Below are 26940 nucleotides of genomic sequence, written 5' to 3' on the forward strand. Positions count from 1 at the left end.
CCAAAGCATTAAGAAATACTATTGAATACTAAAGTTAAGATTGTCTGTGCCACCATATTTCCCTTATCTATGTATAGTTGTGAAAGCTAAACAGTGAAGAAAGTTGATGGAAGAAAATCTATTTGAAATGTCCTATGTCACACATAGCAAGGAATTGTCACTGCATCCAGAGATGCAGAGTTTTGAAGTTTGGCACATTAGAGACACAGGGCCAAATCCTGACCAAACTGTGAAACTCACAAGGTAGTTTTGATCAGTTCGTGCAAATGCAATATGCACTGCTTTTTTGTGCATCTTCATCCAGCAGTTGTGAGGGCAGATGGATAAGATGATAAAATGCCTTTTTATATTGGAAAGAGCTATACAAATGAAATATGCACAACAATTTCAGAAGCTAGCATTGATATTAAACCTTAATGCACTTGGTAACATTTTCCTTTAGTTCTTGTTTAAAATAGAGGTCCAGACTTTTTTGAGTGAAGAATGCTTTATGTAGCTACTCGGAAGATAACTGATGAATGAATTATCATTTTTACTCAATGAAATGCACCCCAAGCATATTACTTTATTCCTTTTCCATATTGAACTACCAATAAAACCAAAATGTGCAATTCAAATTTCACATCTGATTTTGTCTTTATCTGCACTTTACTTTAGAGTGCATACTTTAATATACATTATTCTCTGCTAGAGTGGTTGCCTTACTCGTTTGTCCATAAAATAATATTTCTGCTTAATGATTTTCAAATAGGTGATCTAATGACTGAATCTAAAGTGCTGAATTTTTTTTTGCTTGTGTCTCCTTATTTTCAGCCCTCATTTCTTTTGGTGCAAGACAGCTGAGAAATAACTTGATAAAGAACTTGGTCTGTTCTATTGTAGTGGCCCAACATTTACATTTTTTAAAGTATAATTTAATGGTTACCTTCATAGCTGTCCAAATCTTAAATGAATATTCTACACTGCAAAATGTGTATCCATCTGACTATTTTTTTTATTGACAGCATTAACAAAGAAAGCATTGTTGACATCGAAGGTGTTGTAAGAAAAGTGCCACATAAGATTGGAGGCTGCACTCAGCAGGATGTTGAACTGCATGTTCAAAGGGTAATGTTCTTAAAAGCAAACAGAAATGTGCATTGATCATTGTTTCATATAAACATTAGACTTTACATGGATAGTCTCTATAGGTTCAAGCTTTCTAGGTGCCATCTACACAGGCCACAAAATCCAGGACTGGTCTGAAGCATTGATGCTTCAGACCAGCCCTGGATTGTGCCATGGTGCTTACACTAAACCACTCTCAAACCTGGTTTGGCCCTGGTGGATGGTCATCCTTACTTTGTTGATGTATACCACTACAGCAGCCACCATGGAACTTCAAAGAGCTGCTGACTATATCCAGTGCCTTTGCTGATGTCAGCAAAGGTGCAGCACAACTTGAAAAGGTGATGGAATAAGGAGTGGGGTTCATCTCCCTTCTCTCCATATTGTATGAGTACCTTTACTGACATCAGCAAAGGTGCTGAGTAACAGTCAGAAGTTCTCTGGACCTCCTTGACCTGTAGCAACAAAAACAACGCATAAAGGTTCCATGCTCTTTCCCCTGTGCCATGGAGTGCAGTGAAAGCAGGATGACAGTACTAGCTCATGAGAACAGCGAGGCCGGTTTTGAATCAGAACGAGCCCAGCTGTTCACACATACATATACCCCAAATAATACAGCCTCAATTTCCCAGCTTTTCCTAACATGGGATAAAATTGGGATAACCAGTTTTGCCCCTTATAATAAGTCTAGAAATTCCTGTGTGTCATCTAAACACCCAAGAACAATTCTGGTCAAACTCGGAATATGAGGCTAGTGTAGAAACATTCCCTCAGTGAACTTTTGTAATAGCATTTAACAATAAAAATAATATGCAGCAAATGTATTTAAAATAGTACGTAAGTGTACTCATGAAACTACTCATGCATATAAAAATCAATTTCCAGCTATTCTTTAAATCATTAGCATTTGATTGATGCTGCTTTTGAGTCCCACCCATGGGAGAAAAGCAGGAAATAAATAAATTTATCAGGAGCAGGATATATATAGAGACAGACACAGGCATATTCTTCGTATATATCACTTGTTCAGTTTCCCCAGAAATCTGCTTAGAAATATCTAAATAATAGTCTACATAAAGTTTTTTTTGTGCATAGCCTTGCAAATAAGACCGGAGGAAGGAGCCTCTTAACATTTAATAGTAGTTGTTGAGTTGCAATAATAGTGGTAATGAGGACAATTCAGAACCTCCAGGTGACCTCAACATCGGGACAGGCTGTAAACTTTATAAATGAGGTTGTGGAATTGTACACATAGCCCTTGCAGTGGGAGATAAATAGTTTATAGGCTTTTATAAATAATATGAATGCTACTACAATCCATGCAGTCCCGAGGCATGCCAGAAATGTATGCTTATTGTTTGCAACAAAGGTTAAATTCAGTCACCTGCATTTGGATGAGAAAAACAAAGTCTTAGGATGCATGACATAAAAGATTGTAGATGTTTGAGGTAATTTGCCAACAGCCCATTAAAATGTACTTGAACTATTGATAGAAAATCTTGTTTTTCACATGCATTCCACAGAATGTTCTTGTCCTATATTGTTTGCATTTGAATTTATGCATGCAGCATCTCATCTAAATTCACAAAGTAAAGTTATCCTATTCAAGATAGCAAGCTACCTTTTTACTACTGTTACATTCACAGAAATTCAGCAACATATATAGTTGTACTATCTACAATGAATGAGGGGTTGAAGTAGCTATGATTAGATCATTATTTCAGGCCTGATACTGAAGTCATTAAATTCACCCTGTATTATTTTCTTCCAGTAAAGGTAGAGGATGTTACTTAAAGCAGAAGTTTTTGACCAAGTGTTTGTTGTATTACTTCAAAAATAAACGCAAAGAAATGTGTGAGTGTGACTTACTGTATAACCTTCCCATAAATGATCATGCAAACACAGTTTCATATTTCAGACACAAATATAACTTTGTAAATCACGCAATAGTTTCTGTGCTGTTTTTACATTTTTTAAAGAATATATGTCAATTTCAGATCTATGTAATCAGTTTGGCTGAACCCCGATTGCCCTTACAATTGGATGATGCTATTCGACCAGAAGTAGATGGAGAAGAGGTAAAAATATATTATGTTTAACGTAACCAATAGTATGTGTGAGTAGTCCAGCATATTTTAATAGCTGGTATTCACAATTTCATTTTAAAATCCTTGAATTTTGGCATCATTAAACATTGCTCACGCTCTTGTTTACACTCTTTCAGTACATAGATTGGGGAAATAGTTCTGCTGCTAATAAATTGCTTGGGATTGACAGATAACAATGACTTATTTCAAGGTCATGCGCACTGATGCTTCACTACCACATGTACAATATTTCTGATGGTTCTGATTTTTTTCATATGCGGAAATGATTTTACAACCATCATTATGTCATCTTAATGAGGAAAGAGCTGGACAAGATTTAGATAAGATGTTCCAGTTTTCATTATTAGCATGTGAAGTGATTTTTCCCCCAACTCAGTTATGTTCTTCAATGGTGCTTTGGAAAACGTCAGTGTCAGAAGGTCCTAAATTTATTCTGTTTTTTACCTCTGTCTCCCAAAGCACAACCTAATTGTGACCTCAATTAAACTGGATGTTCTAAATACATATGGCTTTAAGAGGAGATCACAGTTTTGCAACACTCTTCAAAGCCAAGAAAGAATTCAAGCCATCTGAACTACAGATCTCATTATATTTCATCAGCTACTGTTGTGATTGGGATTGATAGGCACTGCAGTCCAACGTAATCTGGAGAGCCACATATTTCTTCATCTTGGTCTAAACAAATAGTTTTGTCATTATACTTTACAGACGCACCTGTATTTGTTCTCTTTGCTAGTGTTGATTCAGTACAGTTTAATCCCATTGTCTTCCCAGAATTTGACTAGCTCTGGTCTCCCACCGATAGACAGGAATGATGATGGAACCAGCTTCTATCTGCTACTCTGATTGTTTACATCTTGCACTTCTGTTTTTGTACTTAAGCTATAAACCAGGAGCATAGGAAGCTCCTGTTAGCAGTACCCTTTGTGAAGGCCTAATATGCTACACAGACCGCACAACTGCTGTCTCTTCATGCAGTCAACTCACATAAATATCCTTAGCAAGTGTCTGTGTCTCAGATACTGAGAATCTTTGGTGTGGGCAGCTTGTGACGTTTCCATTGACTATGCCACAAACCCAAAGACCTCTTACGCTATAAAACCTACGCATCTTGCCCCCCTCCTCAGTGCTTGTGGTTTCACTGTGTTTTCTATTTCAACTGTTCAGGAAGGAAGAGCGACTGTAAACCAGGATACAAGATTGGACAACAGAGTGATTGACTTAAGGGTAAGATGCCATTGTGTTTCCCCTGACATCCATCAAATGTTTAAGAGGCAGCAAGCAGACTGGTTGTAACCACTCAGAATTCTCAAGGACTTGTATTATTTGTTCACTATAGCAGAAATCAATGGTTAGTGCTTTTAACCAACACCTTTGGAGACATAACACAAAACAGTAAGGTTTGGGGTTTTAAAAAGCTGTTGTTGATATACCTCAGAAAAAATGAAGATTATGTTTGCTGTACACACCTCTGTGTGTTACACAGTAGCCTATATTTTTTTTGTTTAGAGCAGCCCTCAAAAAATTTGTAGTGTTTACTGTTTACAACCATTGCTCTTCTAAATCTACGGCTGCTTTGATGCCATTTGCAATAAAGCTGGACTTTTTTGACCTTTTATTTGAGCCTCGTTGTAGAGTCACAATAGGTAAGGTAAAGGTTTCCCCTGACGTTAAGTCCAGTCATGTCTGACACTGGGGGTTGGCGCTCATCTCCATTTTTAAGCTGAAGAGCCGGCGTTGTGCGTAGACACCTCCAAGGTCATGTGGCCGGCCTGACTGCATGGAGCGCCGTTACCTTCCCGCCGGAGCAGTACCTATTGATCTACTCACACTGCCATGTTTTCGAACTGCTAGGTTGGCAGGAGCTGGAGCAACAGCAGGCGCTCACTCTGCTCCCGGGATTTGAACCTGGGACCTAGAATCATAAAATAGTAGAGTTGGAAGAGACCTCATGGGCCATCCAGTCCAACCCCCTGCCAAGTAGCAGGAAATCGCGTTCAAAGCACCCCCAACAGATGGCCATCCAGCCTCTGCTTAAAAGCCTCCAAAGAAGGAGCCTCCACCACAGACCTTTCGGTCTGCAAGTTCAGCAGCTCAGTGCTTTAACAAACTTCGCCACCGGGGCTCCCATAATACACAGTAACAAAATAGGGTTACTTCAGTGTGGCAAAATAGTGAGGAGTTTGCCCAATTGCCAGGAAGCAGAAAATATATATGAGACTTTTCTCTCTTCTAAATTAGTTTAGGACTGCATGCATTGTTCAGTTAACCTCAGTGGCTCTCACCAGTACTGCAAAAAAGTGACTGAACACTAAAGTAAGCTCTGATTTTTCACAAACCTGCAAGGATAGGAGGAATGCATTAGTCCTGCTGACCCCAGTGCATGTTTGCCCAATCTTCCTGCTTTGAGGGGGGCTTTCAGAAGAAGTAGCCTCCTTTAAGCATAGAGACTCTCTAAGTAATCCACAGTGATTCACCTCATATATCTTCATTTCATAATGCCTGAAGAGGGCATTTGTTATGGTCCAGGCTTTACATGAGACAAGAGGTAAAAGGGAGACCTATGGAATTTAACATGAGTTTCCTTCCAAGTACAAATGTCAAATACATAATGGCTGCAATCATTTGCACAGTTACCTAGGAGTTAAGTCCTTTGATTCTGGTAGGCCTATATCATGAGTCAATTAGTATACTCTTTTGCAGGACCTAAATACTCTAAAAGCACCTTATCCCAGCTGAACATGAAAACTAAGCAGCCAACCCTGGTTAGTATTTCAGTGGGAGACTGCTAACATAAACCATGTGTACTAGGACCTATTTCTAAGAAAGGAACTAGCAAAACTACCTCTAAATATTCCTTGCCTAAGAAAACTGTGAAATTCATCGAGTTGCCATCAGTTGACAATTGGCTTGAAAGCACATACATGCACATTGTGCTGTAAGTTATTTAACAACATGTGCTTAGATTGTAGTAGTTTGCCATGGCCCATAATTTATTGCATTATCCTATAATCTATGCTAAAGCAAGTGATTTTATTAATTTTATTTGAGCTTTCTAAAGCCATGTATCACTGATGTGGTGATTCAGTTAAAATGGATCAGTATAAAGATGTGATTATGTGTAGGCCTGCCATTTTTTGCATGCATGATGGGATAGCTGTGTTGTATGTTGTAGAAATATTGCATAAAACTAAGGCGTACTATTTGTGGTGGGGTGTTTTTATAATGTTTTGCTCTCTCATGGCTGGATCCCCACCAGTGGTTTAATACTTGAAAGATAACAGAGAAGTTACTTCCGGTACTGAAACCACCTGGTGCTGTTTCTCTTTACAGTTTTTTGTTTTGTTCTTTTTGATGAAGTCTTACAGAATTGTATAGTCTGATGTGTTTCTTTTTGTGATGAGGGTATTTAGACAGAAAATAGAAGTATCTCTGTTTAAAAGAAAAAAATAATATAGAAGCCCGGGACTTTCATCAGTTTTATCAGGGCCTTTTGTATTGGCATTATGCAGAAAAAGATCCTACATCAAGTGAAATAATCTTTTTCAGGAAATCTTTGAAATAAATCCACAAAAGTGCAGGAAGAATACTAAACGTTTATCAGGCCATATTAACTGATTTTTAAATAGACAAAACCATTAACTTCCCACCCCACCCTGACACACACACATACACCTTCACTTCCATTTCTTACTTGTTTGAGTGAATCTTGATGAGACCAAACTGAGAACATACCAGGAACTAGTTTCAGTTTAGTTGAACTGTGTGGTATCCCATGCATCGTTTTCTGTAGTCAAGGCCTAAGAAACTTTGATGTAATTTATGTGCCTTCATTAGTTCTTTCACTGGTTCTCATACATTACCTTAACAAAATTATCTATTTAACTGTTAGCTTCTGGAATATTAGAAGTAGTTAAGTAACAAAATAGATTTCGTTTAAACCCACTGTCTATCAAGGCAGAGAATTCATAGAATAGGTACAAGGTGAGCAAGAATTTCCATTCTTAATTGAAATCGGAAGGGAGAAAAACAGTAACATTGCTGTGTCAGGAAGAAACCATTCCTTAAGTTGTACAGTATGATCAAAAAAAGAGGGTGTGGACTGAAACACTCCAAATTTAGAAATGAATATTCTGTTTTTTGGACCTTTCTTACATGTATGCTTCTTGCTGAATACATATGCATGCGCTGCACATTGTATTTAGAAAATTTTATAATAACCTTGACCTATTAGTAACCACAACCTCTCTATTCAATTAAAATTGACATCCTTAGAATCTTGCTCACAGCATTTCCTCCAGTTGTTAATACCCTGTTTCTCCGAAAATAAGACAGTGTCCTATATTAATTTTTTCTCCCAAAGTTGTGCTAGGTCTTATTTTCAGGGGATGTCTTATTTTTTCATGAAGAAGAATTTACATTTATTGTTGAACAAAAATTGAACATTTATTATATACTGTACAATAGTTGTCATCTCAAACCAGCATAACCAGACAAACTGTGAATCCTATCAAGAATTTATTACTACCATTATTTCCATGTTCTACAATCTATGGTACGTATGCTTCCAAACAAAACCTTTGCTAGGTCTTACTTTCAGGGGAGGCCTTATATTTAGCAATTCAGCAAAACCTCTACTAGGTCTTATTTTCTGGGGATGTCTTATTTTCAGGGAAACAGGGTAGCTTAAACATATGACAGAAAATAAAGGCAGTTACTGTTTCAAACCGAACAAGATTGTAACAGCCAGATTTTTTCATACAAGAATTTTTGTATCACTTCTAATCCATACTCCTCAATCACTAGTAGGCAGTTGTGACTAAGTTATGTCTTATAGACATTACTTCATTTCTGATCTCTCAGAGATTAATTAAATGTTTTAGTTAGACAAAATCATTATAGGCTATATTCCACAATTGCCTCTCAGTTGCTCAGATTTCATCACTGCCTCTCCTTTGGACATATGCTTTTCCTTGACTATTAACTTCTATATTTGTAATTTTAAAATTCATTATACATTTTTCACCAGGCTGTACTGGGATATCATCTCCATATTTTAAGAGAATATAGTATTGGCTTATGACACAAACAATGCTGGTTCCAATCCTCTTTGCCACAGAGCACATTGAGTAACCTTTAACCATTCACTGCATCTCAGTCTATTTGACATCACAGAGTGATTGAGAGGATACAAATGATGGCTAGAAAGACTACCTAGGCTGCTCTTCCCTCAATTTATTGGAGGAGGAATGGTGAAAAATGTTACAAAGTATGTGATAAAGTGAGTTTTCACCAGTAAAGATACATAATGGTTCATGTGTAGTGCTATGGATGAATACTGCGGATGAGTGAACTGTTAAGACTGTATGCTTAGCTTGTCAAGTGTAGATTTCATCCCACAGGGAATTCAGAGCCAAGTGTTGAGTGCAAAAAATACCAGAATATCATAGGCTGTGTTTCTTTCTGCTGCAAAGGTCTGTATAATGGATAGCTAACTGTCTGTCTTGCACCACCAGTGTATACCACCTGTCTAGTCAGTCTCATCAATGATTGTTCTTGATTTGGAAGTGTCATCTTCCTTAAAAATCATTGACATGTCTTCTGAAGAAATTCAGCAAATCCTGCTGATGGTAGTGGTTCTACTTCATTGCTCCTCTCAAGTACCTGTCAACTTCCGAAGTATGGGACTGTTTTTCACGACAGAAATGTGACTTTTGCACACACAAAAAAAAACTATTAGAAGATAGGCTGAGCAAGTGGTCTTAGAGTGAAATTCAACAGGGGGTTACTTGCCAGTGGAAAGGGCACTTGTGGCAGATCAGATTCTCCTACACTACTGTAAAAGGCAGAAGAGAGGAAGAGAAAGTGACATTGCATGAGCATATATGCTTTTGTATAATGTTGAATGGAAGCCAGGGTGACCCCTATCTCTTCCCTTTTTAAATTGCTTGAATCTCTTACAGAAATAATAAATCTGGACCAATGCTGTATTATCCTCTAGACTTCAGGTGTGTTTGTTGCATGGGGTGAGGAGCAGGCAAGAGTAGGCTGTTTGAGGTACTGGTTCCCTGAACAAAAGAAATCCTAGTTGTACTGGGGCTTCTTTGTGTTGAGGAACACTGTATTGTTTGCAAGATCCCCACCTGCAGTACGGCCCAGACACAGGCTTATCACTTCAGTGAAAATTAGACCATAGCATACATATTGGCTTTCAGATTACACAGGGAAGTTGCAGTGTTTTCCTTGAGCTTTTGTTCCCACATGCGTACGTGCACGCACCCACTCTAGGGATGTACTTGAGAAGTAAGCTAAAATAATGCCTCCAGCGTTCCAAAAGCAATACTCATTTTCACATTTTATGAACAAAAGTATATAACGCTAAAGCTAAAAAACTCAGAACTAATTTAGGGCTTAGTTTTCAAGATTAAACTCCAGGAATGTATTCAAGGTGTTCTTTATTGCTTTGTACAATATTGAGTTCTTTACTGTAGTATTCTGTGTGTATGTATATTTTAAAAAGATATTGAAAAGGATATGAAAAGAATTATCTCCTGATCACTGCAATCTCTTAATCTGAGATTCAGCTAATTTCATGCAATTGTAAATGCAGATGCTTCAGAATCATATTTTTATGTCTATCTGCTTTTTTAAAGTCACATGATGGACTACTAGCTTGGCAGACTAACTGAAATGCAATCATTTTCAAATAAATACAGTAGAGTCTCACTTATCCAAGCTAAATGGGCCAGCAGAACCTTGGATAAGCGAATATCTTGGATAATAAGGAGGGATTAAGGAAAAGCCTATTAAACATCAAATTAGGTTATGATTTTACAAATTAAGCACCAAAACATCATGTTATACAACAAATTTGACAGAAAAAGTAGTTCAATACGCAGTAATGTTATGTTGTAGTTACTATATTTACGAATTTAGCACCAAAATATCACGATATATTGAAAACATTGACTACAAAAATGGCTTGGATTATCCAGAGGCTTGGATAAGCAAGGCTTGGATAAGTGAGACTCTACTGTATAAAGCAAATTCAGAAAAGCTTAGTAACCATAGATTCTACAAAATGTTCTCATTTTTAAATTGGCAAGTAGATTTTCATTCAGCATTTGCCCTATTTGAGCTGTTTCTAAGAAACACCCTTCAAATAGTCTCACAGTTGACTGCTGTCTTGAATAGTACCGCTATACCTTCTCTGAACTCTTTCCCATCAACTGTTCCATCTGGTCCCTAGGTCTAGGGTGCTGACTCTCCTGGATTTTTTTTTTAAAAAAAGAAACATTCCAATTGCTCAGAAGCTTAAACATTGCATAAAACATGAGCAGCTGTGCCAGTTGCTAGGATGGCTCATTTAAATATACCTATTCCAACGGTCTTAAATCCAGTAGCTGCAAAGGTATCAAAAAGCGGCAATTTCCTGGGAAGGGGAAGGGGGGGTGGGGGTTCTTGCTTTAAATTTGTCTGGCAGTTTAGGCAAATTAGCCGTTTCTATGTTTTCTTGCATTGTGTCTTTCTATATTTATAGAAAATGGTCTCTCCAAACCTAGCTTCAACTACTGCAGGAGATAGGTAATTAGCAGGGAAATATGGTGAATCAAAACAGTTAAAGACCTTTGAATTTTGTTTTGTTGCTTGTTTACTACTCCATCGGCACTGCCAGATAGGGCAGAGGTGGTCAGTGGGTAGACAGTATGGTAAGCGGAGGAAGAAAGGTTTGTACACTGTGCTCTTGACTACCATTAATTTCACCGAATGAGTTTTAATATTCCTCCTTTCAGAAATATTAGCGAAGATTGCTGGATTCTGGATCAGGCCTGTGACATATTACAGCAGTATGCCTTCCTTTTCAAGCATTAGGTTTGGATAACTGCTTTCAAGTACTGGAGTTGGATAATCATGATATAGTAATTCAGTGTGATTAGACACTGCACCTTCCAAACACCCCCTTCTTCCTTCCCCCTGCCCTTCCAAACACCCCCTGCCCTTCCCCCTTCCCCTATTTTCCCTTATAGAAAAAGCTTATTCCAGAGGAGCAGGGAAGGTGCCAGTTCTCATAGATTCATTTTTTGCCTCTCTTGGAATACAGATTTTTAATGTATCTTCCGTCCGATTCAAATTCAGTCTGGAGAAATACCACTTATTTGTCCATCTTCCACATCTGTTCAAATTAGTTGGTGTCAATTAAATTTATATGTAAATCTAAAGCACAACTATACTAAATAGAGGATAAAAATTAATATAAACTGATTGGGATGATTTGGAAGCATTTTTTTTCCAGACTCACGTTACCTCACTTCTGCAGATAGGAAAGTGCCTTAGTTTTGATGTTTCATTTCTGATTCTGTAGCTACTTGTGTAGGGAAACATAAGATTAAATTGTGGAATGCCAGTTAAACAAACATTGGTCCCTTCTAAAGACATGTTTGTAATTGCTTTAAATAATGTGTGATTTGATTTCAGTTAAATTTATGGTGGAAAAAATGCCTTTTTACCAACCCACAACTCAAATTTTGTTCAATTATTTTTGAGGACTTTGTAGAACTGAGATTCAGACAACTGAAGAGGTGCTTATGCCTGAACCAAGTGAAAATACTCAGATTTTTAAGCCTTTGACATGCTGTACAAGTAATATGAAATGCAATGTAATGGCAAACCTGATGTCAAACTTGATATCTTAAAATATGTAATTTGTACATGTACAGAGCTCTTCTTGGCAGTTATTTAAGATGCTCTGCAAGAACATGAAGCTTTTTCTTCTGCTTAAGCCAAATGTGGGGGAAATCAGATTATTCTAATGCTTAAAGAAAAAAAGTCAATTTAATTTTAAAATTCTCCTAGTGGAATGGGATGGACAATTCTATTTTGCAATAAATTAAGCAACTGAACTAAGTTTAGCCTTTGTTCATCTTCCATATTCTAACCATGTTCTCTTCAAAGGCAAACCTTTTCTGATTCAATGTCCAGTTCTCCTTATTTTAATGTGCTTTTTAAAAAGTGATGATTGCCTTCATTGAATAGTTTTTCCTCAGCCTTTCTATATCAATGATGTTTATAATTCTGACAGTTCTGCTTCCAGTATTTCTATTCTGAACAGGATTACATATTTCACAAAAGTGAACAAAACCAAATTTATTATTAGATGAAGGCTGAGGAGTAGGGAACTGTTTTGAGACAGCATTAGCCTTTTGAAAAAAATAATTGGGCCAAATTCACTTAGGTGAATTTAGCTGTTTGCTGAATTTATGGACATTTCAGATTTCTTTCTCTTTTTAAATATAAGGCATCTTTTAAAAATATGCCTGTAAAATTTGTTTATATAATAAATGTGTATAAAATGATTCCTTGGGAACATTCAAGAGTGTAGAAAGATATACCGTCGATTGAAATAAAGCAGTACCCAAACGTTTCTTTATTAAGAGCAATCTGAGTTAATGCTCAGATATATCTGAATTTTCTCTCTCCATCTATGTATTTTCAACTGAGTTCAGCTTCTGTAGCTATGATAGTTCATTCACGGCCTTTAAATGAATCAGTTTGATTTCCTATACACATGTTTGTGTGCAGCTTACATAGAAAGATTACTTCTTCAAAAAATCAAGAAAATTCAGCCATTAAAGTTTTCAGTTGTTCATGAAATCCAAGTTCAAAGAGATTTAACTTGAATAATTAAATGAAAGCGTCAGTAGTTAGACCTATGTGTATAGGAGGTTTCACATCCAAAGTAGTAGCTTTTCAGACATTACACCAGATTGTGGCTATAGTTTATAATGATACCTAAATTGTCAAACTCTGGTTTACGCATTGCCTTCCACCCCTAACTCTGCTGTCTGATTATGCACTTTATCCATCAGCCTTATCCTTAAAACTGATTGGCACCAGTCCATACGTCCACGCCCAGGAACTGACAGTTATTTCAGGTTTATTGGTTGGTTTGATGGTTGTTTTATATTTTGTTATAATGTTCCTGTTTTATTCTTTTATCTTATTGTCTGTGTACTTACTATGCACTATGTATGTACTTAGTATGTTATACTTTATATTTTAATTATATTGATTGGGCTCATCCCCATGTAAGCCACCCTGAGTCCCTTCAAGGAGATGGAGGCGGAGTACAAAAAGAAAGTTGTTGTTGTTTTTGTTGTTATTATTATAAACCACTGAATCCAAATTGAAAATATTAATTTGAAGTGAGTTTGAAAAGTATGATTTCCATAAACTCTTTGTTTTGATGAAATTTTGTTTTTATTCTCCTGATTTTGCGTTGTAATGTATATTATTATATATTGTATTGTTCAATGTGTTATGATGTGTTGTTCTTTTATATTCTGTTATATTGTATTGTTCTGGGCATGGCCCCATGTAAGCCGCCCCGAGTCCCCATTGGGGAGATGGTGGCGGGGTATAAATAAAGTGTTATTATTATTATTGTTATTATTATTATTATTATAAATTTCCCAGTTGACAAACCATCAGTATGGCTATTTCACCTGTGGTAGAGGCCACTGCACCAGTAGAGACTGAAATGAATTTACAAACCTGAATGGATTAAAACTAAAGCAGTGACACAAATCTGAATAGAGCTGCCAAAAATTATTTGAACCAGAAGTTCTCAGCCAATGGGACATAACATCTAGGTGGGACATAACAGGAGTAATTTGCTATTTTTCAGCCCCTATGTACAGCAGTCACTTTGCCATTAAAAGTACCCTTAAAATAAAAAAGCACTCATTACTATTCCTACTCACCTTTTAAAAGCTGCAGTCTGTTATTCTGAGTTCAGCAACAGTTCTGGCCAATACAAACACCATCAGCTTATGCCTTGATATTCATCATAAATATTATCAGCCCATCCAGTGCTCTCTTCGCAAACACCAAAGCCAGGGAGAAATACTTCCTAGTACCTTGGCAGAGATGCATAAGACAAATTCCTTCTAATTGGCACTCTTTTTTGTGCATTTGCTTGCAAGACATTTTGTTTTCCTGAAGCTTTGCTCTAGCCTCGTTTTTCATAATTGTGAGGATCAAGCAAAGGTGCTTTGATGTGCACCAAAATGCCTGTGTCAGTGGAATGTGGGAGTATAAGAAAGGGCAAGCATGCATTGTAGTAGAGCTCAGTTTACTGTATGCCAGGACTGGCTTTTTATCCATTTGTGTCATATTGTTCCTAATAGTCCTACCCTTGGAGCAAAATATAGCCCAGTTCCTCCATCCTGTGGATTCCAACAGCAGTGATGTTCACTCTCTTGTTTTGTGCTATGGATGACCTTGTTGGTGGGTGTCCCATGAATTCTGTGTTTCTCTTAATTGCTGCAAGATACATAATGTGCCATAAGTCTAAGTACATCAAGATGGCATGTTCTTAACATCACTGTCACCTGTACTCTGGATTGTTTTGTTTACAAGTGAGATTACTTTTCTAACCTCCATAATTGTGTCAGGGCTTAATTACCACCAATCAGCTGAAAATAAGACAGACTGCTCTGATCTGTTAGCTTTAGGAACCCAGTCTGATTGTGGTTTAGATGCTTAGTTAAAAACAACAGATCCCTTCCTGCCCCATTTTAGTTCAGTAAAAGCTTCCAGTGAAGCAAGCCTTGCTTTAAAGAATAGAAGCTGATCTATATATTATCAAGGTGGGGTTTTATCTCTCTATCTCCTCTCATACACACATTGGTTTATGCACACATATGTGGCTTGGCAGTGTCTCATGAAAAACCACAAGTCTCAATCTAACTGAAAAGCCAGACATCTTGAAAAAGAAGAGTCAACAGAGTATTATGATGCACATTCTTTTTTTTTCTTTTCAGTGAACAAAACCACAAACACCTGTAACTCCTGAAGATTCAGTGGAGTTGTAGTTGGCGTGGTTTACTACCAAAGCTAACATCAGTTGTTAGTTTGACATTTTCTATTAATTACCCAACAGAACATGTATTGTTTAACATCTTTTTAGCACATAGATATAATAACCATCTTATTAACAACCTCTGTGATTTTTGAACACAAGTTTATTTATCTTTTGGAAAAATATGTTGGAGAATAGTTGTCAAGGGATTACTTACCCCCTCCTCTCCTTGTTCATGATGATTGCAATACTGAGATTGTTCTGTATTCAGTAAACTTTTGTTCACTGAGCAGGTGTCGCAACATAAATATACTTCCATTCTGACAGCACTGAGTGTCCCTTCATTGTCTTTTCAAATACAGTTTAGTTGATGCTTTTATCTGACATGTCTTATAAATGATTTGTGTATCTTTCCCGGATGAGTGAAATAAACACTCTGTAACAGATTCAAGCTATTTATGGGTTTTATATAACAAGTGTAAGGAAAGTGTGATCCTCAATGTTGTTGTTGCTCCAATCAACCCTTTCCAGCATAGCCTATAATGCAGATGAAATTGTGAACCATTGACATTTTGGAGGCAAGGGAGGTTTTCTATTCTTTTGTACAAGAAATTTATTCTTAGGCTATGTACCTGTTTGTGATAACAAATCTTCAGCTGCCAGTATCTTTTGCCTTACTGTGCAACACAGATTTTCACCTGTAATTTGTTGCAAGTTATTTGCAAACTCTGTTGGAAAGATAGGGCGTCCTTGTGTAATAAAATGTCCTTGAGAAATAGTTAATGATTGTCATTGTTCTTATCAAAGAATGTGAAAATAAGTTATAAAATTTAATGTATTATCTTCACTTTACAGACCTGCACTAGCCAAGCTGTCTTTCGTCTTCAATCTGGCATTTGCCAGCTTTTTCGAGAAACTTTGATTCAAAAAGGGTTTGTGGAAATTCAAACTCCAAAGATTATTTCTGGTATGTACTTGTTTACACTGGATTCAGATAAGTTAACATTTTGGAGGCTGTAAATGTGTGCGAGTTATGGGATGGGCACTTATTACATTGAACCATTTTTAAAGCTGAGTTGCTTATTCAGACGACTGGCATTTTCTTTTCTCTGAAATGCTCTGTTGAAAGGAAGAAACTTTCAATCTACTCAAGTTATTATTTAGCTATTGTATTGCCATTTTCAATCTTTTAAATAAAGCTGAACGAAAACAGTAAAATCTTGTCCAGTTACAGTGTGCCAAGTTGCCTGCAGCATGCCAAGTTGTGTGCCTTGTGAATCCAAAGACCCCAGTATGAGACAAAATAATTAATTTTGTTAAAATATGGATTGCATAATCTACATGCTTAACAAATTGCCTGAATGTCTTGTGTCACAGTCCTTCTGTACTGGAGAGTTGGGTCTGTGCCACAGAACAGAGGAGTAATTTTGCTTTGAGGTTGGAAGATGGCTTCATTGAAGGCTTCTGTAGAAGACATGGCCCATTGACAAAATGCAATGGAACTGACTGAAATAAATTAAAAGTAATGAAGGTTACCATTTCATCATGGAAGAAGAGGCATAAAGGTTAATTAAGCATGACTAAAAAATATTAGGCAAATTATGTTTGTGTGTAAAACTTCAAGGAATCACACTAAAATAAAGAAGGTTGTTATTATGGTTTGTATGGCTTTACTTGGACAGATAATGTGTCCCATTCAGAAACATCCTACTGGGTTTCCCTTGCTTCATATGAACCGTTTCCTTTGTTTTTCAGCTGCTAGTGAAGGTGGTGCCAATGTATTTACTGTTTCGTACTTCAAAAGCAATGCCTACCTTGCACAGTCACCACAGCTCTATAAGCAGATGTGTATTTGTGCTGATTTTGACAAGGTTTTCTGCATTGGTCCAGGTAAAGAAAGTTCTTCATTCCTCTCCCCGCCCCCGCCCCCAACTCTAATTACAAATGCAACCATCCTGTCTCTGGAGCAAATGTGCACTAAATGTTGGGGCAATGAGCATGTTAAACCTTGCAATGCCTTTTCCTTTCTAATCTGAAAATCAAACAAAAGTTTCATGCAAAGTCTACTAATCCATGTGGCAGCTTGACAGGGCTTGCAAAAAAAATGTAATATTCAGCTGAAATAAGACCCATGAACAGAGTGATGGTGTCCTCTAGTGGCTGTCGAAGTGTCATACAGCGATTTCTGGCTGGAAATGTGATGACTGTGGTTAGATGATTACATTTTCAGTGTAATCTTGACTGTACTAGGGCTTCTTAATACTCAATTGCTAGGAAATGCACATTTTAGACAAGACTGTGCATATATATTCTTGTGTGCTGGTTTTTCCCCCAAAGCACCTAAATTCAGTATTAGTAGTGTTTATGTTCACAGCCCGGGCTGTGGCGCAGGCGGGAGAGCAAGCCAGCTGCAATTAACTGCAATGAATCACTCTGACCAGGAGGTCATGAGTTCGCGGCCGCTTGGAGCCTATGTTTGTTTGTCTTTGTTCTATGTTAAAAGGCATTGAATGTTTGCCTATATGTGTAATGTGATCCGCCCTGAGTCCCCTTCGGGGTGAGAAGGGCGGAATATAAATGCTGTAAATAAATAAATAAATAAATAAATAAATGGATGTTTCTATAGAAGCACTCCAGATATAGGTTACTAGGAAATTATGCTCTTCCTTTTATGACAGGAGAATAGGTTCACCTTCATCCACCTCCTCCTACCCTAGATCTCTCAGTACCTTCCTCTCATTATATGAATAAATCGATACAAAGACTCTGGACAATTGCTTACATAATCTAAAAGACAGTGTTCAGGTAATGATGCTGAAAATGGAAACACCCTGGTTAATGTAAGAACTGGAGTGATGCTATGATTACACAGACTGTTTAAGGCACTTTCACCAGCTTTTTAGGTTTCACCAGTCTCCTTATTGGCTTAAATGTTTGGCAAATTATACTAAAAGAATGTGGACAGCTCCTTTAAAGAAATCTGATCCTCAGCACCCATGTGTTCCACTGATCAACGTAATTATTTCTATTTTATAAACATATACTAATGTTCATGCATCTGATATCTGTGGAATTAGTATTAGCCTGATCGTCTTCACTACAAGTTATTCTCTCTGATTCTGTTTCACTTCTTGTTTATTGCACAATCCCCAAACTAAAAGTATTTGAAACTACTGAATAACTACCGTAATTTTTAAGGTTTCACTGATATAAATCAGTTACAGAAGAATCTTAGACATTTTATGTTTAGAGTGTATTTTAATATCTGCACAGAAACTGAATTGTGAACTATATTCTCTTGTTTAAGTTATGGAAGATTGTTGTTTAAAATCCAGCATTGCTTTCAAATACAGTTTATACTAACCATGATAAGAAAGGGCAAAAGTAAGAGTAATTACAAGACCCTTACCAGATTATCCATATTGACAGTTGAAAAGCTCAGGGAGTAGAGTTTTGCTTCCAATAAGAACTATTATTTCTCAGCTTGCTTTTAGAGTCTCTCTGAGGCTGGCTTCAGTAATACTGATAGATAAATCTATGGTGATAAAGCAATTAATAAAGTTTTTCTTCTCATGTAGTATTTAGAGCAGAAGACTCAAACACTCATAGACACCTGACAGAATTTGTTGGTCTGGATATTGAAATGGCCTTTAATTACCATTATCATGAAGTGGTGGATGAAATTGCAGACACCATGGTGCAAATATTCAAAGGTCTTCAAGAAAGGTAAAATGAAATACTTCATACTGCTATAGAAATGAAGGAGGAACATGTTATTAAAGTAGTAGGCAGTACAGCTTACACATTGACAGGCAAAGATATAGTTAGTGGCTGTCTTATACTTCCAATATTGTTGGATGGGAAAAATCCTGTACTATTAGTGTCAGTCACAGTGCAGCAAGTCAAAATATGGACTGCAAGCAATAATATGAGAGATTTTTTTTTTTTGCATTATCTACTTTGGAGAGATAGAGTAAACATGGGTTTACTTTTTAGTCTTTGTATATATATCTTAAACATTGAAGCATTTCTTCAGTTGTAAACTATCTGTATCTTAATGACATACCTGAGCATTTTTTGTCATTACAGTTAATTGAGGTGCAGACGTCTTATGAAAGAGCAAAATTAGATCCTTCTTTTTGTACTAAAAACACACACGAGATTGATGTAATCCACTGACACAGATTGATATGTTCAAAGCAAACACAAAGATGGATTTCTCCCTTTAGTGGAGAATTAATTAACACATTTTGTTGCCTTTGTGAGGATGTGTTAACACGGGAAAGGGTTGGACAGCATTAGCTGATCTTTCTTGGATGTAATTGCTAACAACTTATTATTTTAAAAATATATGCCTTAAAACGTTTAATAAGATAGACTTTGGTTCACCTGCCTTGCCATCAGTCTCCTATTGGCTCTCTTTTAAGACAGAACCTACTTGGCAAGTGCATTTGCTTCATAATTGATTTTAGTTTGTGTTTAAGCAAATGGAATGTAGTTAGTATGGTATGGATTTGTAAAGTTTAAACTGTTTAGTTACTTACAGGAGAATGTATAGTATTGTTCACATATGTAATGTCACACATTAGTCACATTATCTCATGATTATCCCTCCTTTTGCAGTAGGAAGAATAAAAGTAGACGGTTGCATGATGTCAGAGTGAGCTCTTGTGGCAAAGGATGGTATTGTCTTTCTGTTTTGTGCTCTTGCTTCGCTGAAAATCCTCTTCTCTGTATTGCAGGTTTCAAACTGAAATCCAGACGGTGAGCAAGCAGTTTCCATGTGAACCATTCAAGTTCTTGGAGCCAACTCTGAGGCTGGAGTTCCCTGAAGCTCTGGCCATGCTTCGGGAAGCTGGAGTAGAAATGGGAGATGAAGATGATCTCAGGTGCAGTCATACTTCTTGGAAGAGCCAGCACCATCTATAAGCAATTTAGGTGTAACTACATCTGACATAATCATTGTGTTGCATCTCTATGAAGACAACTCATAACTTGGGAGTTGCCAGGATCCTTACTTAAGCTTCCATTTTTACAGTATTTGTTAGTTTTAGGAATTGTTATTACACTGTGCACATGCAAAGAATAGTGCTTCAGGAAGGAGAGCCACCGTTACAAAAAACCTATAACTATGGAGTATTTCCATTTGAAATTGCACCTAGAGCAAGTTGAAGAAAAGAAGTAGAATAAGCAGAGTTTTGCTTGCACCCTTTGTCAATTAGAAGCAAATATTTATTTAATATATCAAAATAGTTTTCAAATAATGAAGACACAACTCCAGATAAATTAGTGGCAGCATTTTATTTCCTTTCTAGGCTTTTTTTTCCTCTTTATATGTACATGTTATCCTAAGAACAATCCTGTCTTCAAAAGGAAATGGTACAGCATTTATTTCCATGATGTAGCATATCTACATACCAAGTCAAAAGAGTGTCATCAGGGCAAAACACACCTACCTTTAAGCCCCTTCCCCAGCAAGCATATATCGCAAATCTTTCAAAATTAAGCAACTATTTGCCAAAATATGGTTGATAAAAATGTAAATGTTCAAAAGATAGTTCATAAAGTTTTAGGTTCCATAAAGTTTCAGAGACATGCAAAATGATGTCTAGATATTGTTTATACTTGACCCTGAGTTTCTCTGTTTTCAGTACTCCTAGTGAGAAGCTTTTGGGTCGTTTGGTGAAAGAAAAGGTAATGATGTTTAATCTTGGTAACTCTGTAATGTAGCATTAACATGTTCTAACCAAATTTAGGCAGCAGTACTAGCCACACAAAAATTCTGTATTTATTTCTAATATATCATACCATGTTGTATACTAAAAAGGATATTATTATGGGATTCATGTGGCATACATTTAACTTAAGCATATTGGATTTAATTGGAAATTATATATCTTTAATAGTTTTCTTTGTACAAAATGAACAGCTTGCATGAAACTCAACATGCTTATATGTATGTTTCACAAAATCCTCTTCCAATTTTAAAGAAAATGTTTCATTTTATTAATATTGTTTGCAGTATGACACCGACTTCTATATTCTTGACAAATATCCACTGGCTGTAAGACCTTTTTATACGATGCCAGATCCAAAAAATCCTGTAAGTAAAGCCCTATATTTCCCATTGCTTTGAAATATGCTATGTTCAACTGTCTGTGTTCAACTGTCAGTATGGGATATATATTCCAACTGCACCATGAGCATGTGGCAAGTTTGTGGTCTTTAATTTTGTATTAAAGGGGTATGGGTCATTCCCTTTATCTCTGAATTGTTTACGTTAACCCAGTTCTCCCACAGTGATCTTACAGAATATTTATAGGCTAAAAGTTATGCAAGCGATCCCCAAAGCAGGTCTAAGGTTCATTTGAAAGAAGCATATTACAAGCAATAACACCTATATTTATACTTTCATTAGCTACTTTGTTACGGTTTTTAATTTATATTCTTTCTATGTATGATGTTAGCCACCGTGAGTCCCATTATTGAAGAAAGATGGGCTATAAATTAATAAAATAAATAATTGTTGCTTTCCAAGATAATAAGAAAAATGCCATTATGACTACCATGTAGTGCTGGGGTTGTCATAGTAAGGAATCATGTTTATTTGTATGTTTTAAAGGGATCAAATGTTTATTGTGCTTTTCTTAGCTTTCTCTTTGTGTTTATATAGTCCTTCTAAATGAAAAAATACAAAATAGTTCTCCACTAATTACTTAAAAACAGCAACAGGCCTCCTTGCTGTTCAGAGCAGTGCAGAATCCTGCCATCTGCTGCCCACAGCATTCAGGATTGGACTCACCAATGTAGTGCAATAGCCACTGACAAGCCTGCATGACGTAGTGGTTTGAATGTTGGACTAGGATTCTGGGTAACCAAGGCTTGAATCCCCAATCAGACATGAAAATACATTGGGTGATACATTGACCTTGAGCACTGTGTACTTTTTCAGTCTCAGATGAAAGCAGTGACAAATATCTGAACTGATCTGGACAAGAAAACTCCATGATTGGTTCAATTTGGGGTCCCCATAAGTTGAAATAACTTGAAAACATACAGAGCCTGACACACACAACTGCATAATAGGTTCGGCTTAGAGCAGTGATGGCGAACCTATGGCACAGCGCCCTTTCTCCTGGCACACACACCATCACTCACCATCCTACTCACCCACCGCCCCCCACTTGCCTGTCCCCACTCACCATCCCACTCATTCACCCTCATGCCCCCATTTGCTTCCCCCCACTTTCCCTCCCTCCACTCGCTTGCCTCCTGCCTGCTCACCCACCCACTTGCCTGTCCTGTGTAATTTTACATTTGCACTCACAGACCACTCGTTTTAAAAACAATTTCACTGCCATTTGTTAAGGTAATGTCTTTATTTTCAGAAAACCTCCAATTCTTACGATATGTTCATGAGGGGTGAAGAGATTTTGTCTGGTGCTCAGCGAGTTCATGATCCACAGCTGCTGACTGAAAGAGCCATGCATCATGGAATTGGTAATACCTCAGTTATAGCTGCTTACCGATAAGATGTGTATTAAGCTTTTAAAAAATATTTCGAGTTCAATGTATGTGATCAGGTGCAGAAGAGATCTGAAAAGCTCAAAATAGAGAACTTGGTTATCTATGTGTAATGTTGTATTGGTGTTGTTCTAATACAAGGATTGGCTGATTTGACTTAATAGCCAAAAAAGCAATATCTGTCAAATTGTTCTTTCTTTCTCTAGCAGAATATCATTTTAACAGGATTTTAGCTATAGGCAATGGCTCTATGGAAACTATTCTAAGGAATTTTCTTCTTCAAGTTCAAGGTTCTTGTTCTGTAGAGCACGCCAATCTCACTGTGATTATATTTCACCTATATAGAAAATCAAGGGACCATCAGATATTTTCAGATAAATGGGAGTGATTTATGGGCTTAATGCCTTAATGCAGGTTTGGATATGGGGGTGTACAAAAAGTGGATTGGGATACCACTAGACCTTTCAAGCCAATCATTTCTTCACTTGATGAGTGTATAGCTGTTGATGTTATTGCTGAATAGGGATCCAAATAGATTTTATCAGGCTAATAAAATCTCTGAGAAAATAAATGTAGACACAGGGATTGTTTTTCCCTATAGCAGGGAAGAGGAGTATATGGTCCTCAGATGTCGCTGGCTTGAAATTTCCCTCAAACATGTCCAGACATTGCCAATGGTGAAGGCTAATGAGATTTGAAATCCCAACATCTAAAGGACCATATGTTATCTACCCCTGCCCTGGAGCAATATCCTCTTTTGTAGCCTTTAAGAGAGATTTCTCTTTTAGGAGAGTTTTAGTTGTCTTTACATTATTTGTGTCGTGTCTTTTGAGAAAAACCCATCTGAATCTTTCCAAAGTAAGTAGCTTCCATCCTTCTTGCCTTCCATCTATCCATCTTTTTAAAGTGTGTTTATGCTTTAAGGGGCAACAAGCTTAACAACACATTGGTTGCTAGTATTGGGTTTGTGCGTTAAAAACATTTAGGTTTTATGAGAAGGTGACTTAAAGCAGACTTTCTTTTGAATAGTATTGGTATTTTTAACAATAAATTGGTGTTTTTCACCTTATGGTGCTAATGACAATAGGAACTGAACAAAAATGAATTACTTTCTTTTCAGATTTGGAGAAAATCAAAGCTTATATTGATTCCTTTCGCTTTGGTGCCCCTCCCCATGCTGGCGGTGGCATAGGTAATGTCACTTGTTTTATTATTTTCCATTCTTTTGTTAATATTAGAGGGAAGAGCACTGTTTTGATGAAGATGATTGTTTATTTGAGCTGAATTTAGAGAATTAACCTGGATTTACACGGAAAATGTTTTACATTGAGAAATGTTATATGTTTTTCTATTTCCCACTAGGAGGGCATTTAATGACAAAGAAAGGAAACAGTAGTCTGCCTGATGGGCATGTAGTCCTATGGTTATGTCAGATAATGCTATATAATCTAGAATTTTAGGTGACTTTTTGAGGCAGCCCCTTCTCCCTAGATACAATAAATTTGAGACACGATGGCCAAGGTTCTGCACTGGAGCATTGCAATACTTCAGCAGTCGAACATCCTACTCCTTTACTCCAATAGTTCTCAAGCCATTTTTACCAGCAGGGAAGGAGTTGGGGAAATGATTCAGTCCATGAGGAAGCAACTAGACCAGTCATGGGCAACCTTGGGTCCTCCAGGTGTTTTGGACTTCTACTCCCACAATTCCTAACGGCATACTGGCTGTTAGAAATTGTGGGAGTTGAAGTCCAAAACACCTGGAGGGCCCAAGTTTACCCATGACTGCGCTAGACTGTCTCTGGTGTGGGAGGGGGTCAGAGCACTCCTGGATGGATGGAGAGTGCCGTCCTTCTCCTTCCCCCAGGAGCCCAGAGCAGCCATACCTTAATGGTCTGAATTGCTTGCTTCCCTTCCCAAAATAGAAGGAACAACATCCCTTCCCAGGGCTTGATAGCTGCCTGGGGAAGGAGATTGTGATATGGAGAGAAAAAGCAAGAGAACTGTCTCATAGAATTGGGCAGCTGTCATCTAATGTGAACCTGTGAGCAAAATGCAGGTTTCTTAATTACATCCTTGTGCTGTAGTGCTAATCAGGAGAAATAAGTGGAAGGCAGATACGTTGGGTGAGGGGAGACTACCCTCTGGATCCCTGCTCCTTCCTCCCCCCCCCCCCCCCCACTTAGTTTTGTACCAGTCTGACAGAAAAAGAAGCAACTGCGGTGGCCATGGGCTAACCAGTGCTCCAACTGCCGTTTCCTACAGTGGTGCTGAAATCCACTGTTACTAATATGCATCCTATTTCTCAAAGTGATGAAATGAATGGAAGCCAAAGAGATTGTTTCCGTGCTTTTTTTTCCTCCTTTGCCATGGCTGCAAAGAAGAAATAGTAGAAGCTTTCACTTTAGGTTTTGATTAACTACTCCTCCATTTAATCAAAACCTGACTAACTGCTGTTGGCCTGTTTACAATCCAATTGGATATTTATTTAGTGCTGTCTTATTGCAGAATCTACAGCTTCATTAAGTGACCTTTTCCCTTTTACACCATTTAATTATAGCATTTGGATTCCACTTTAATTACCAAATCTGCATCCAGTGGAGTCCAGAGATGGGTAGTTTTAAGAAGCATTAAGAATTCTCCGCATTGAGAGCTCCGCTATTATATCAAACCCCAGGATACAAACAAGTGAAATCATAGTGCTAGATCTGAAATGTTATGTCCACATTTCAAACAGTAGCTTCAGATTTAAGCCACTTCAAGTCATAGAAGGTTTTTTTTTTCTCATAAATAAAAACCAATTGAGACAAAAAAAATTCAACAAAAATATTTGAGATATTGGATGAGTTTTCCCTGTAACAAATAGAGATTAAAAAATCCCATGTCATTTTTTTCAAACTATGATCCAATTAAATAAATTGGTGTATTGTTATAAGTACTGATTCCCACCCCCCAGTAGGACATGTATGTCCATTGGGGTCAGAAAATGCATATTTTGTTTTCTTTTGGCTGGTTTTATTTTTCATTTATTCTACCTTATATTTTCTGGTATTAGGCAAAATGCACATGAGTCTGTATACATACATGCCCTTTTGGATGTGGGATATTTTTTGTATCTTATATAGACTACATTTCTTATTGGAATCAGACAATAAGATGTTATTTATGATAATATATATACTTACATTTGAATGGTGAAATTGACATTATTATTTCTTCAAAGACAGCATAACATAGATAGCTAGAACTTACTTGAACATGATAGTGGAAATTTAAAATTTGTTTTGATAGGTTATTTCTACTTTACATCATTTTCCTTCAACGTTGACATAGATATCTGTGCCTAATAGATGGATTCAGACAATGCCTTGTAACTCAGTGCACATTTGAAACATGAAAAAGGGGCCAGAATTTGAGTACCACAGCTGCATTTTATTATTCTTCGAGAAACTCCTTTTGTACATGCACAAATGTGTATACATAGTCCTCCAGTTAATCAGATTGGATTTAATTTTGACAGGGTTGGAAAGAGTCACCATGCTGTACCTCGGGCTGAGTAACGTCCGGCAAACATCCATGTTCCCTCGTGACCCAAAACGTCTAACACCTTGAAAGGATTGAAGGCCTGCATTTAAAAGTTTATTCCTTACCATCATTAGGTCCAATCCTAAATGCAGTATATACTGGGAGGACACTTAATCTACTGAAGTGCCAGAATAGTGAATGTTCAATTCACATATTACTAATATTTACAATTAACAATTTTAAATAACTGAACTATGATCTAAAATGTTGTATCTTTTTCAGAATGTGGATTGGTAAAACTAAAACTCCTGTTTGTCATCTTATAGTTTAGCAAGTTTCTAAAATTTAAATTGTAATAAAATTCATATTTTACAGAGTAAAGATTAATGTGTTTTTAGACACTTGACAGGAAAGCATATTTCAAATGTAGAAGATGATCAGGCATGTGTAAAATTGGAAATTAATAATTATTATTTTGAGGAGCAACTGGAAAATAGTGGATTAACTGATTAAGTGTGAATTAACTGAAATGCAGGTAGCAATAAAACTTCTCAACTACCTATTCTGTGTGTCTCGTTTTTCAACACTGTAGATCATTCAGAGATTCTCTTTTATCTGGTACCTGTTGTATGCCTCAAATTCAAACTGTTCTCTTATATCTAAATTAGCAAACCCACAAGTTGTTTGCTAGTTTGCAGCAGTGGCAGTTTACCTTATGAAGGATATAATGAATTTAATCTTGACTCAGTCATTCAGCTTTCTGTATCACTTGAGTGACTAGCTTTATTGATGCAGGGCTGATGAAGGTAAAATCAAA

At 37.0% G+C, this 26940-nt stretch overlaps 1 protein-coding gene across 1 annotated transcript in view; it reads left to right on the plus strand.

Moving 5' to 3' along the window:
* The window catches only part of dars1 (aspartyl-tRNA synthetase 1), a 51553-nt gene extending 24870 nt beyond the window's left edge, over positions 1-26683 (plus strand). Inside the window, exons 5-16 of the mRNA XM_003215091.4 lie at positions 1005-1107; positions 3105-3185; positions 4383-4442; positions 15931-16042; positions 16831-16965; positions 18654-18801; positions 19818-19964; positions 20727-20769; positions 21098-21178; positions 22464-22575; positions 23720-23791; positions 26119-26683. Of these exons, the coding sequence (XP_003215139.1) occupies positions 1005-1107; positions 3105-3185; positions 4383-4442; positions 15931-16042; positions 16831-16965; positions 18654-18801; positions 19818-19964; positions 20727-20769; positions 21098-21178; positions 22464-22575; positions 23720-23791; positions 26119-26210 (1186 nt within the window). The 3' untranslated portion in view covers positions 26211-26683. The remainder of the gene's footprint in view (positions 1-1004; positions 1108-3104; positions 3186-4382; positions 4443-15930; positions 16043-16830; positions 16966-18653; positions 18802-19817; positions 19965-20726; positions 20770-21097; positions 21179-22463; positions 22576-23719; positions 23792-26118) is intronic.
* The last annotated feature ends 257 nt before the right edge of the window (positions 26684-26940 follow it).

The sequence above is a fragment of the Anolis carolinensis genome, chromosome 1, assembly GCF_035594765.1.
Source record: "Anolis carolinensis isolate JA03-04 chromosome 1, rAnoCar3.1.pri, whole genome shotgun sequence".
NCBI lineage: Eukaryota > Metazoa > Chordata > Lepidosauria > Squamata > Dactyloidae > Anolis > Anolis carolinensis.